This window comes from Convolutriloba macropyga, chromosome 1, assembly GCF_964194025.1.
Source record: "Convolutriloba macropyga chromosome 1, txConMacr16.3, whole genome shotgun sequence".
Taxonomy (NCBI): Eukaryota; Metazoa; Xenacoelomorpha; order Acoela; family Convolutidae; genus Convolutriloba; species Convolutriloba macropyga.
This window is the reverse complement of record NC_134468.1, coordinates 50626984-50641293: the sequence shown is the minus strand read 5'-3', so window position 1 is coordinate 50641293 and position 14310 is coordinate 50626984. Positions and strand designations below refer to the sequence as shown.

The 14310-nt window shown below is 37.5% G+C and overlaps 1 protein-coding gene across 1 annotated transcript in view; it reads left to right on the top strand.

Moving 5' to 3' along the window:
- Nucleotides 1–13982, top strand: part of LOC142340153 (replication protein A 32 kDa subunit-B-like) — an 86304-nt gene extending 72322 nt beyond the window's left edge. Inside the window, exon 4 of the mRNA XM_075390650.1 lies at nt 13157–13982. Within this exon, the coding sequence (XP_075246765.1) occupies nt 13157–13588 (432 nt within the window). The 3' untranslated portion in view covers nt 13589–13982. The remainder of the gene's footprint in view (nt 1–13156) is intronic.
- Nucleotides 13983–14310: the final 328 nt, after the last annotated feature.

The following is a 14310-nucleotide window of genomic DNA, read 5'->3' as shown; positions in this document are numbered from 1 at the left end:
TCAATTTACTGCAACTATAAAGCTCAGAAAACCTGTGGAATCAGAAGTCTCCAGCAGCCAAGATGAACGCTTGACGATCTATGCAAATTCCAAAATGCAACGCGTTGATTTTGCCGGAATGACCAACGAATGTTTCACAGAAATGACCGAGCAAATGTTGCTTGCACTCAACAATTTTTCTTCGCACGGAAGCGGCTGGTCAATCCATCAAATCAATAACATTGAAATTCGACTAGTGAAAGTCAAGCCCATTCATGCTTCCTCCTACTTAGCGTTGCCAACTGAACTCGCACGAAGTAGATTTCTGCTGAATATTCGAAACCATTAAGATGAGAGATGCTTCCTTTATTGCTTTACTGCGCAATATCATAACTTGTTTGGACCCGCCCTGACAACTTCCCATGACTCATGGAGACAACGATCAAACCCAAATTTGTATGACGCCAGCAACCCTTCCGCAAAACAACCAAAAGGAGAATTCGCAATGCCGATGGGACTCAACCAAATGAATCGCTTTGAGGATCTCAACAATGTTCGCGTCAACGTCTTCAGGTGAGTTTCCTTTTCATTGCTGAAATTAACCATTCCAAAAAAATCCCTCCTGTTGTGACCTTTAAAAAGTTAAACCATAAAAAAAAACAAAAGGCGAAAACTTTAGTTGACTACTTTTTGTAGGCATCACGACAAAAAACTGATCCCCTTTCGTATCTCCGATAAGAAACAGTTCGAGTTCAATCTCGACGTACTACTACTGAGCGATGGACAAATGCATCACTGTGTCCTAATCACAAATATCAAGGGTTTCATACACAAGTACAAAAACATTCAACCACGCATCGATAATCACGTTTGCAGAAATTGCTTCAACATAAGTACTTCCAAGCAGCGTCACGAGAAGCATGAAATTTTATGTCACCAAAACAAACAAGCGATAATCAAAATGCCCAGCAGTGATCAAAAACAATTTCAATTCAACAATGTTCAGGCGCGTTGGTTTGCCCCGATTGTAGGTTTTTTGATCTAGAATCACTAATTGTACCCGTTGAAGGCTGCAAAAACAACCCCGAAAAAGCAGAAACCCGAGCGATTGAAATTCACAAACCATGCAGCTATGCAATGCTATTTGTTGCACTAGAAGAGCAAAAGCCTTTTTTCTTTGACCTTCAATGCGGACCCGGTGTTATGGATCAGTTTGTGAAAACTCTCGATCAAGTGGGAAAGCAAATCTACAATGAGAAACAAAAACACCGAAACTTTTTCGGGCTGCCCAGTATATCCAAAGAAGAGGCAAAAACCTTTTGGATTTGTGAAGCAGAACTGGATAAAAGTGCTGACGATACAACCGTGCTAGATCATTGCCACTACACAGGAAAATTTTTGGGCTGGGCACACGCACAGTGCAACCTCAAGCGAAGAACCTTGAATTTCACTCCAGTGTTTGCGCACAACCTTGCAAACTATGATTTACATCATGTAATACTAGCCCTGAAGAGCTCTAATGAACGCAACACATTCTCGATAATACCCAGTACAAGCGAAAAATTCATATCGCTGCAAATTGGTGTGTACATAAAATCTAGACAAAATAGGAAAGGTGTTTGGATAAACGAGTATGAATATATTCGCCTCCTTGACTCATTTAAATTCATACATTCATCGCTCGATAAACTGGTGCAGAACCTCCCACATGATCAGTTTAAGATGCTAGAAGACCATTTTGGAAAATGGCCCCGGTCATCAGTGGATCAATTGAAACAAAAAGGTAGCTTCCCCTATTGCTACATTGACTCGTTTGAAAAATTGGATGAAGTCGAACTACCTCGCCGGGAAAAGTGGACAAACAGTTTACAGCAGTATGAAGTGACTGTTACTGAAGCCGAATACGCAAGAGCATTAGAAGTTTTCGAGCTTTTCAACTGCAGGAATATTGGCGACTACTATAACCTTTACCTGACAACTGATGTATTTTTGCTAGCTACTGTAGTTCTCTGCTTTCGAATAGTATGCTACGAAACCTACGGCCTTGATTGCTGCCAGTACTATACAGCATCAAATTTGTCAGGCGATGCAATGCTAAAATATGCAAGCCCGATTTGGAATTGCTCACGGAAAGGGAGCACTTGGATATGGTTGAAAATTTAATAAGAGGAGGTGTCAGCTCAGTTTTCGCCAAAAGACTGTGCAAAGCAAACAACAAGTTTATGCCTGACTACAAACCAAAACAACAATCAACTTTCATCCTGATGATTGATGCCAATAATCTCTACGGAGGAATCATGGAAAAGTTCCCGCTTCCTATTAGTACTTTTGAAATGTTCGACGAGAGCGAATGGACAAATGAGAATGAAAAAGAAATATTGCAGCGAATACTAAACACGCCTGATGACAACGACGTGGGATTTATTGTAGAAGTGGATTTAATATATCCTGATGAACTGCATGATTTGCATTCGGATTTTCCTCTTGCTCCAACAAAAGAGTCAATAGATGCACTGTGGTTAAGTCATTATCAAGAAGGATTGCTTGATCAAATGAATGTCCGAGCACCCCCCGCAGGAAAAAAGCTGATTCAGACACTTTTCCCCAAATTGAATTATACTCTGCACTACCAAACACTCAAACTCTATGTACAACTCGGACTGAAGGTGGCTAAGCTTCACCGCGTGCTAAGTTTTAAACAGGGGAAGTGGCTTACCCCCTATGTACAGCTCAATACACAAAAAAGAAAAGAAGCAAAAACAAAATTTGAGGATTTCTACAAGCTGATGGTCAATTCTTCGTTTGGAAAAACATGCGAGGGAAAGCGTAATCGAATTCGAGTGAAAATTGTTCGCTCTGAAGAGGAAGTATATCAGTGGACAAATAAACCCGAATTTCAATCATTCAAAATCTTTGATGAAAACTTGGCTTCCGTAACGTTGTCCCTATCAGAAGTTCTTTGGGATAAACCCACTATAGTCGGGGCTTGCATTCTTGATTTGTCAAAAAAGTTCATGTTTCACTTTCATTACAACACGATGAAGAAGCATTTCGACTGTACGCTTCTTTACTCCGATACGGATTCGTTCGTGTATGAAATTCGCTCACGGGATTTTTTTGTCGAGCTGCAAAAGAAGCAAAGCGTGATGGACCAATTTGACTTTTCAAACTTTCCCGCTGAACACCCCCTACACAACCGAACCAATGCGCGTGTGACTCTTAAGTTCAAGGATGAAATGGCAGGCCGAAGCATCAGTGAATTTTGTGGACTGAAGCCAAAACTCTACTCCATTGCCCTTACAGAAGGTAACTTTTAATTTTTGTGCAAGCACAGAACTATTTTTCATACAGCAAACACATTCACACAAAGGCCCATACAAGCATTGACAAGATAACATTAGAATTGAAAATTGTTCAATTGAATGATTGTTAAGTTTTTTGCAGGCACAACCAAGCAGTCGGCAAAAGGAGTGACAAAAGATGCCCGGAAAAAATAGAACCACCGCTTATACAAGCAGTCTATTCTCTCGGGGGAAACAGTGCGGCTGATAAACACCCGAATTGCCTCCAGCAAGCACCAACTGCAGACAATTGCCTCCAACTGCAGACAATTGTTGTCAACAAAAAGTCTTTATCAGGATACGACGATAAGCGCTATATACTAAGTGACCACGTATTAACACTTCCCTTTGGCCATAAAAATCTTCGTGAAGAAATGTTCTTCAAAATGATCGAGCAAGATCCGGATTGGGGTTATGAAAGCGAATCCGAAATCGAAACAGAGACAGCACATACTCCACCAGTCACTCACAACATTGTAGCAGACACACACACAAACTCAAGCCCTCCCGACCCAGGATTCAACCAACGAAATTATAGCGAGGATGAATTGAATGAAAATGTGGTAGATTTTGACAATTTATCAGAGTTTTCAGACAGTGGTTCTTCTACGGATGAAGCTTGCGATGGATTTATTCTTAGTCAAGCGATAGAAGATTCAGATAGCAGCCCCCAACCTCCAATCACACTTGATGAACAACCGCCAGCCAACCTCCCAGTAACAATTGAACAACAAAATCTGCAAGATGAACCACCTACCAAAAAGAGAAGACGAGCAAGAATCATTGAAAGTACTAGCGAAGAGGACTGAAGAACCAAAACAAAACTAAAAAGTCTTGTCTCATCCTGTATTTGTACCTGTATTGTCCAAAAAAAAACACTGGCAGCCGGGCTTATGGCCCAATTGGCTTTTTTTAAAAAGTGAAATTTGTACCGTCCCCCCTTTTTGGGCTAGAAATTTCTTGTGTGTAGTGAGAGTTTGTGATGGTGCACGCGTGAAGTGTGAGAAATAGTGAAAGGTGTGGTCCAACGTACCAGGAGGGGTTGAACTGCCACAGCGTGTGACAGAGCACAGTTCTTCCTGCTCATATCAGACTGTATCAAAATTCGTTTTTGCAACAAAATTTGTGTCGCAGTCAACTTATTAAGTCAGTTTTTCCGCTGCCATACATGCAGGGTTTCTCTTATACTGTTTTACACCCAATAAAAGTCAGATAAAAGGACCGGATTTTTTGAAAAAATAGTTCCTACCCAATAATCCGGTCCATAAATTTTTTTTCATACTTAGTTGTTGCGAAGGGTGATGTGTAGTTGCCCGTTTGCACCCACTTGAACAACTCGATCTTGATTGTTGAAAACTGTCGGATTCTTACACTTTCCACAGTGGCAAATGTTCAAGTCAATGACACTTCTGTTGAGACAAAACACCACCCGACGTAGGCTTCTGATTTTTGCTTGAAAAACAAAATTTTCTCAGTTCCCGACACTTAATTTCATAATGATTTAGATAAAATGCTCCAAGTTTAAATAGAAAGCTTTAATTTAGTGATTAGGGATCGAAAAGCAACTTAGTGTGGGTTTTTTGGTATTAACAAATTTGGTATTAACAAAGTTGTTTTTTTTTTGAAAACTTACGTGAGTAGTAACTTTCTTGAACCATTGCAATTGGATTTCGGCTGACTCGTGAAGTTGTCCGGGGCAACTGGTTGGTTAGCAGAGTTTTGGCAAAATCTATAAAAAAATCTATGGATCCTTTTTTGGTTTCATTAAATTGGAACGGCCGCCCCCCCCCCCCCCTCCAGCACCCCACACACAAACATAAACATACACACACGCGCACATACGCACCTACATACACGCATACACACACATACAGACACATAAATACAACCATATAATCCGCAGTAAAACACGTACCCAAATTCAAAATAGTTATCATATCAGGAGGGGTATTTGTGTAATTTACCTTGTTTACTCTTTGAACGTGAAGTCAGGACAACCAGAGGTACCCGTTATTGGAAAAAAGTTTGGGTTGATCGGATGTCTAGAAGCAAGATTAACTTACTATTTCGTCCTTTAGAACACTGTAGATTTCAATATTGGGACAGATTTCCCAGCTCTCGCGTCGGTTTCACTTGTATCCTCCGAGAATTATCAGGAAAGAAAGGGGCGTTTTTTTCCAGTTATTAGGAATTTTTTTGTATTTTCCAATTTTTCCTTAACTTACATTTATATTTGAAAATTCCAATTTCTTTTATTATATCCAAATAGCTTCCGTTATCATACAATCAATTTGGATTGTATTTCACTGTAAGTATCAAACCTTGAATCCTTCAAGTTTTCAAAAAAATTATTGTGAAAGAGGTGAACAATTAGGTACCTCCACACCCCCCCCCCCGCTAGTTTAATAAATAATCAAAATTCGTTGCAAAAAAAGCTAAGCAATTTTTAAACAACTTGTAGAGAAAAACGCCACTTTCGTGAAGGTGATGTCTGAAGACGTTTTGTTTGTTTTTTCAAAATCTTCAGACAGTATGTTATTTGAAAAAGAAAGAAAATTTATTAATATAAAACTCAAGTACCTCGAAGACGATAAACCAGGCAACTGAATATCGATGTTTTGAAAAAATGAATAAATAATAAATAATCAGCTGAAATTTTCAACCACAAATTGACCAGTCAAGATAAAGTTTTTATAAAGTAGCGACTCCAATGTTTTTTTTAGCCAAAACGTCGTAAATTTTGGGTTTTTACAGTCCTTTGATCCTCCATACAGTACCCTTTGATCCTTTGAACCGTCCACTTTAATTAGTGAAATTACGGTTTTTTGATGTGGGCGGTGGGGTGCAAAACTTCCAGAATAATCTCGAAAAATCGAGAGAAATCTGGAACTTTAACGCATTTTTGGCTAAAAGTTAGGCTTGATAGGACAAAAGCGCCGTTTTCACTAGACTAAATGTTTATTTAAAACATCCTGATAAGCGCGCAGCGATAATATAACAAGAGAAAGCTACTCATAGTAGTAAGATTGTAGATTTACTCAAAATAACAAATTACTCATAGCTGTCTGCGCAGAGTGAATGTGGCGGGAAAGTTGCAATAGTTGCAAAGATATTGTACTAGTTTCATAGCACCGATTGATCATTTAGACGAATAAAGCAAATTTAGACAAATTATAAAGTTTAATAAAATTTATAACAAGGGGGACAATTTTGGTAATGGATCATTGCTTCCTTTTAGGTCATTGACCTATTCCACATGTATTAATATCGCGTTGCAAAAAGTGTCCGTCCCCCCCCCCCCCCCGTTGTTCCTCTAGTCAGTTCTTTTTACTACTCTCGTGGTGTAATGTCCTTTAGCACCCACGCATTGTCTTCCTGAGTCAGCTCATCACATGAGCGATGCCATTTTTATCTTTTCGTAAGGCCTGGAACACTCCTCCAGCAGTCGGCACCAGTAGTGGTCGAGTAGTGCCTGCGTCAGCTTGAAGTCGGTGGTAGAAAACCGCTGATGTGCGCTCCCAAACGTGTGGTATTCTGAGTGAGAAGTTATTCAGTTTGGTTGGCCAGTCATCTCAAATGTTGCAACCCACATGCTTCAGTGTGCTCGTATTGAAGATCAGCTCTGCCTCCCAGATCACTGTCTGAAAGTTTGCTAATGTGAGTTTTCTAACTCCAGAGCACCATCTAGAAGGCGTATCTTTGCTGTCTGGATTAAAATCTCTGAGACTCCTTCAAAGTGTTGTGCCATCGGGGGTCTGAAGATGCAATGAATGATTTGAGCCAGGTTGAGTCTGATGTATTCATTGTCCGGCTGATAGTCTCTCTGGAAATATATAGTCTTTGTTTGATTGGCCACGATGAAGTTATTTACGTTGTCCCTCAGTGAGGGCGACGCATACTCGTCTTGAGGCAAATCTTCGTATGAAGATTTGCTTCAAGACAAGCTAAATGTTGATAAAAATTATTGGTTCATTTGTGGTTGCTCTTGAACGAAGTTTGAGCAATTATAAATTGCTCTCAAACGAAGTTAAGCAATTATATTAATCCTGTGTTCTTGACTGATTTTCCGTCTGATTCGAACTCAAAAACGGGATAAACAGTTAGCGCGGAGGTCATTAAGGACTCTTGGAGACTTTCGGTTTACTAGACTATAAGGTTTTATTTGCCGAAACTTTTGGAGTCATAAATTTATGGTGTAAAGGGCGGTTCTGAGAGTTTAACCCTTCTCCCACTTCACCCCTACCCCAACACACTTCAGCTCCACCCCTTCACATCGTTGCGTCCTTAACCCAGAGCGCTCATCAATCGTTTGAGAGCAATTCGACCGACGTTAGCCAGTTATGTTGAAAGACAGATCTTTGCTTGACTGTTTTTGCGCTTTTGTTCTAAAACATCCCTCGCTCTCAAGCGTTTTTTTTCATGCCTGACTTCTTAATTTTTGCTTGATCTAAATTGCTCTCACTTCGGAATAAAGTCTCCTGCTAACGTTCACCCTATTCTAAGCGATGAAGTAAGTAGCAAATCCCAAATGGCGTAATTGGTTTTGGGATCAGACTGATGTTCATGAGGTTGCGGGTTCGAACCCCTCTCGTTCAGGTTTTTTGGACCCATTGAACCCTTAACAACTACCTCTAAATTAAATTGCTCCGCTGGCCGTGTGAGCAATTCATCCGATAGTAGTCGGTTTATGTTATAACTTTTCTTTAAATTGACCCCTCAAAGCTTTAATTGGTTTCCTGTGTTTGGAATTTTGGCACATTTCAGGTTTTATAAGAAAACTCTATTTTTGTACGTTCGTTGAAAGATTTGGTGCACGTGCCACTTTAAGTATTTTATTCCGGAGCTATTTATTAAATTAATTGTAATCTAATATGCGAGTTACTCTGTTGGAATATTTTTATAGTTACGAATTAAAAAAGATGACAGCTGGAAGAGAAAGGACAAAAATCGAAAATTAAACTTAGTGATTGTTATTGGTTCCGCAAAAATGATGTTCTAACTTATGGAGAGAAATGCCACCTACAAACCTAAAAATTGCTACCAAATTTTGTTCTTCAGCCTAAAGGTTGTAAATTTACATCAAAAAGGCTTCACCAATTAACAGTTTTTGTTGACACGAAATAACGAAACGCTACGCGCAAATTAAGTTTTCTTAATACAGTGTCTCGCACTTGAAAAGCGTCCAACAGTCAATGCTCACGACACTTTCAAAGCTTGAGGCGGCCAAAGGTTGGTCAAAATTTTTCGAATTTTGAAACTTCAATGTGTTTGTTTAAACATTTTTAAAAATTAAAGGCAAATCGTTCTTAATGATGAATTGCTACCTATATTGTTTTTCCTTGACTGGCTCAGTAATTGTCTTTTGATTTTTTACTTATTAACGATATCCGAAAAAAAATTGTTTCTAATGGGATGAAAATGCAAAATGATTCGTTTGATTTCGCGATACTTTTACTTTCGCGATAGGTACGTCAAAGTTATGAAGTTTTCTACGACCGGCTTTTGACGATTCTTTGCTTATTTGGTTTTGTTTTCTCAAGGACTGGTACTCGTTCACCCGATTCTAAGCGATGAGGTAAGTGGCAAATCCCATATGGCGTAGTTGGTTTTGGGATCAGACTGATGTTCATGAGGTTGCGGGTTCGAACATCTCTCGTTTTGGTTTTTTGGACCCATTGAACACTTATGAGCGACCTCTATATTAAATTGCTCCGCTGGCCGTTCGAGCATTTCTTCCAATAGTAGTCGGTTAATGTTCTATTTTTTCTTTAAATTGACCCCTCAAAGCTTTAATTGGTTTCATGTGTTTGGAATTTTGCCACGTTGCCGGTTTTATAAGAAAACTCCAACTTTTGTACGTTCGTTGAAAGAGTTGGTGCACGTGCCACCTTAAGTGTTTTATTCCGGAGGTATTTAAATAATCAATGGTAATCTAACATGCGAGTTATTCTGTTGGAAAATTTTTATAGTTACGAATTAAAAAAGATGACAGCTGGAAGAGAAAGGACAAAAATTGAAAATTAAACTTAGTGATTGTTATTGGTTCCGCAAAAATGATGTTCTAACTTATGGAGAGAAATGCTACCAACAAACCTAAAAATTGCTACCAGTTTTTGTTCTTCAGCCTAAAGGTTGTAAATTTACCTCAAAAAGGCTTCACCAATTAACAGTTTTTGTTGACAAGAAATAACGAAACGCTACGCGCAAATTAAGTTTTCTTAATACAGTGTCTCGCACTTGAAATGCGCCCAACAGGCAATGCTCACAACTACTTTCAAAGCTTGAGGTGGCCAAATGTCAGTCCAATTTTTTTGAATTTTGAAACTTTTCAATATGTTTGTTTTAGCATTTTTAAAAATTAATAAAGGCAAACCGTTCTTGATGATGAATTGCTACCTATATTGTTTTTCATTGACTGGCTCAGTAATTTTCTTTTGAGTCACTACTTATTAACGATATCCGCAAAATTTTTCTGTGATCGGATGCTCGGATGCAAATACAAAATGATTCGTTTGATTTCGCTATACTTTTAATTTCGCGATAGGTACACGTCAAAGTTATGAAGATTTCTACGACCGGCATTTGAAGATTCCTTGCTTATTTGGTTTTGTTTTCTCAAGGAGTGGTACTCTTGTTTGAAATACGTTTGATATTTTTTCCGACCCCAATTGTGGGGAGGGAATAAATGTTCAACTGAGTCTTTTTGATCGATCTGTTTTGGCCGATACAAAAATTCATCGCGGATAGTTTTGAGTTGTATCATTAGAGAAGCCATTCAAGCAAAGAATTTTTAACTAAAAAGAATTTTAAATTCCTTTATTCGAGGAGATTTTGAGGTTTTAAGTGTTGTAAACTTTTGATTCTTGGCGTGATTTTGTTCCCTTTTAGCGACCTTTTTGTTCAGTTTAGGATTTTTTGTTTGAAACTGCTGTTTCAAAATTATTTCTTACGCTAAAATATTGGATAATTATGTATTCTTAATGGACGAGCAGCGATAAAAATCTAGATTTGGTCTCATCGGAGAGTTAAACAATTGAAAATATTCGAAATATGTTGGAGCGCTGTTATTAAAATCAGTTTTTTCTTGCCAGTCATAGACAAGCCAATTTTCATACCAAAGTTCTATGACAAATCGCATTGAAGTTCAAGTGATGCCAAATGAGCATATTTTTTGTTTTCATGGAATAGCTCATGGCTTCGAAAATTTTTTCGTAAACTTTTGAATTACTCAGTCTCATTAATTATACGTCCGAGTGGCTTCCTTGCGAAGATTAAGTGAATTTATCGAGTGCTTTGAGTTGATAACTAACAGCTGTTTCGACTTTGAATTTATTTCAACTAAATCAATTTGTGATATTTACGTTTTTTACGCTAATTTCTGTGAACGTTTATGATCATTCCCACTCATGGCAGATCCCATATTGTTTCTACTTAAACAAAAATTAATCTCAATGGCAGTTCTGTTTGCTAATGGTTTTGATTATTGGAGTTGTCATTAAAATTTTTTGACTTGTTTATTGTTCATAATTCTGGTTCTAAAGTCTTTTTAATAGCCGCCCTCATCTTCTCAGCCGGCTATTATTGCGCTCGTATTTTTTTTTACTTCGTCAAACTTTATTTCGCTTTACCATTTTGCCGCTTTTTCGACATTTTGCGTGAAATCTTTTTGACTTCTCTAGGCTAGTTTCTCTCTTCTCTCATTCTGCTAAAAGTGAATTTGAACATCAGTTGCTAAGCAAAGTAATTCAAAATGAACAGAGTCGGTATAAAAAATTGAAGTCAGAAATAGAAACGGGATAAACCCATAAAGCCCAATTTTAGATGCCCGCTATTTGAACGTCGTTCCTATAAGTCTTAGTTACCACCTCTAATGCTTATTGGTGTTGATAGTAGCCCCTGTAGCCTCTCTCTAAGAAACAGAAGTATGTTCAACTACGAAATGCCATCAAAATAAATCGGACTTAAAAAATATTTTTGTACAAAAATCTATTTTTCAATATATTCTATTCGTTCAATCCTAATCATGCTTATTGGAATCAGCGGCGGCTATTTTCCGGCAATCTGCCGGGTATGTTCAATTATGGCAATGTTAACAGTTTCCAATGGCTTTGAAAGGACGCTTTGATTATATTTAAAGTTTTCAACGAATAGTTTAGGGTTTTAATAGCTTCAAGACTTTCTTCTCTAACCTTTCTGTTGACAAAAAGCTTTATTGAACAACAAACTTTACTAATAACTTTTTTATTGGCTTCGACGCTTTTCGCTCGCATTTTTAAATTGAGTTTCTGATTTTTGCCTGTATTTGTTGTTCTTTTTGTTGTCGCCAGAACTATTCTAAATAATAACAAGTCTCTTTAGAATCCTATTGAGGTATAAGTAAACTTATTAATTGTCGTCATATGATAGCTAATATTTTAAATGCCTTTTGATTTTATTTATTTCCAAAATTTCGGATTATTTTTAAATATTTTTGAACCGTTTGTGTATGTAACTTAGTGTCATCAATGAGATGCCCCATCTACCTACCCCTGAAATGCAAAATGTATTCTTTCTAGTGGTTTTTGTATTTTGACCCGATGTTTTACGGCACTATGCGTTATCGGTCCATATTTATATTTCTTTTTGTTGTCTTCTAACATTCTCTTTGACAACGGTCCCATTGATTTTCAATTGAGACCCAAGTGAACATATATAATGTTTCCGTTTTATATTAGCTAAGTTAATATTTCTAACTGAAAAAATAAATGATATCCTGTTAATAGCCAATGATTTTGATGGCAGCGATTCTTCGTGTTGTTTTGTACGTTTTTTTGTAAATATTTGAGTGTTTCTGTATATTGTTATCTTGTAGTCCTGTTCTTCAGCAATACTTCGTGTTTTTTGAACGTTTTTTGTAAATATTTGAGTGTCTCTTTATATTGTTATCTTGTAGTCCTTTCCTTTGATTTGTCGAGCCAACAACATGTCCCATTGGTTTCTTAAACAGTTATATGTAAGTCTATCGAGAGTTTTCTATTATGAACAATAGTTTTTATTACTTTTGAATTTATTTGATTTGCAGAATTCCATGGTTCTCTGGTAGGCTTATTAGTGGCAAGTCACATGGTGGGTGCTCTAATGCGGTGTGGCATTGTTTAATTCATTGAGTAGTTTGTGTTTGTAACAATTTTTTAAACTAAAAATCTGTTTTGAACAGCTCCTCATTCGGCAGGCAATTTAGTCCTTAAATATAGATGAGCGGGGTTGTAGCATGATGTGTGAACGCACGTAACAGGGCCTCCTTTTCTCATTAAGATGAATTAAGAACCAGCAGTTTCTCTGCTGTGTTCTCTGTTCAAATTCTGTAGCGTACAATTTGACTCTTGGTCTGAAACAGACTATTCAAAACAGACATTTAAGGGATCCAGAGAGCAGACTCATCCGAATGCTTTGACTTTTTCCGACCCAGATTTTTTTAATGACCAGAGTAAATGATTGGGTGACATCAATATAAATATCAGGTTCCTAAAAATGTTGAACTCCTCTCTTTGATTTTGAAATTGAGGATCTCCAAGGATGATTGATGAACTTCCCAATGATAATGTTTTGACTCGAAGCGAAGTAAATTATCTTTTCACTGCTTATTCGTTTTTTACCTAGAAATAGATTTATAGGCTTAACTTGGGATTGGTCGCATGAGAAAAAATTTCAGCCGAGTTTAAAGTTACAACCCATAAATGCTGGTTTGAACTACATTTAACCAATCTCGAACATCTGTTCAAATTTGTTGGAAAAGATTAGTTTGATTATATAACGTGTGTTATAACATGTTCATAACTTGTGCTGGAATGTTTCAGGGTGTGCGCAACATTGTATCGTTCAAGATTGAGAAGCTGAAAGACATGAATGAGATGACTCTTCATCTGATTGAAGTCATGCATGCTCATTTGGCGATCCAGAAAAGACACTTAGGTGGTGGATCATCATCAGCAGCTGGTGTAGGAGGAGGCTACTCCTACACAGCCAGTAGCACATCCACCTTCACTCCAATGGATACGGGCAATATGAGTTCGATTCCGGATCAGGGCTTGTCAGGTGTTCAAAAGCAGGTTTACGAGATCATCACTTCGTATAAAAACGACTTGGGCATTTCGAGCAGTGAAATCAAAGCAGTATTGCCTTCCGTGTCTCAAACTGAAGTGAAGAAAGCTATCGATTTTCTGGCAGATGAAGGTCATATATACTCGACCATCGATGATGATCATTTTAAATCAACAAGTGGAGATTAAACTGAAAATACAGTTGTTGTCTCTAAACTGGGCACATTATCGCATCGTGAATTTTTAATTTTGAACTGATGTTGAATTGATGATGGTTATCGATAGTTGATAATTTTCAAGGCGGGATAATGGTTAAGCTTTGTGATCTGTTCATTTTTTGTGGACTTGAAAAAAGATCATTTGAGTATTATCCATTTTTCTCGTAAATGATTTACTCAACAATTTTTTTTTGAGTTTACGCAGTAGTGAGTGAGTTTTTGTTGCAATGAATTTGTGCTCCTTGTATTTGATATCTGGCTATTTATGGGCGAATGTATGGTATGCTGCCGCTTCATTTGATCCGTTTTGTTTGATATTGATGATTGACGTTTTTGAGTGTTTTCTAATTAAGAATTCTTTCTATCGTTCTTCAATCAACAATAAAAACATGGCCAAAACACAGCTACCATCAAAGCTACGAGAGTTAGGGAAAACACAATACCGTTTTGAAAATTACTGAATCAAGATAAATAAATCAAGATTAAATAAATCAAGAAAAATTAATAAATCAAGATTTTTCTGCTTGTAATATTATTAATTGCTCTCTAACGAAGTTTGTAGCAATTAGATTTTTATGCTATTTTTCGCTTGATCGATTTTTCATCTGAACCATTTGAATTTTTGTCCTTAATAACGAGATAAACTGGTGGCGCTCGGAGAACATTGAGTGGCTTAGCTGCTCTCTTAGAACC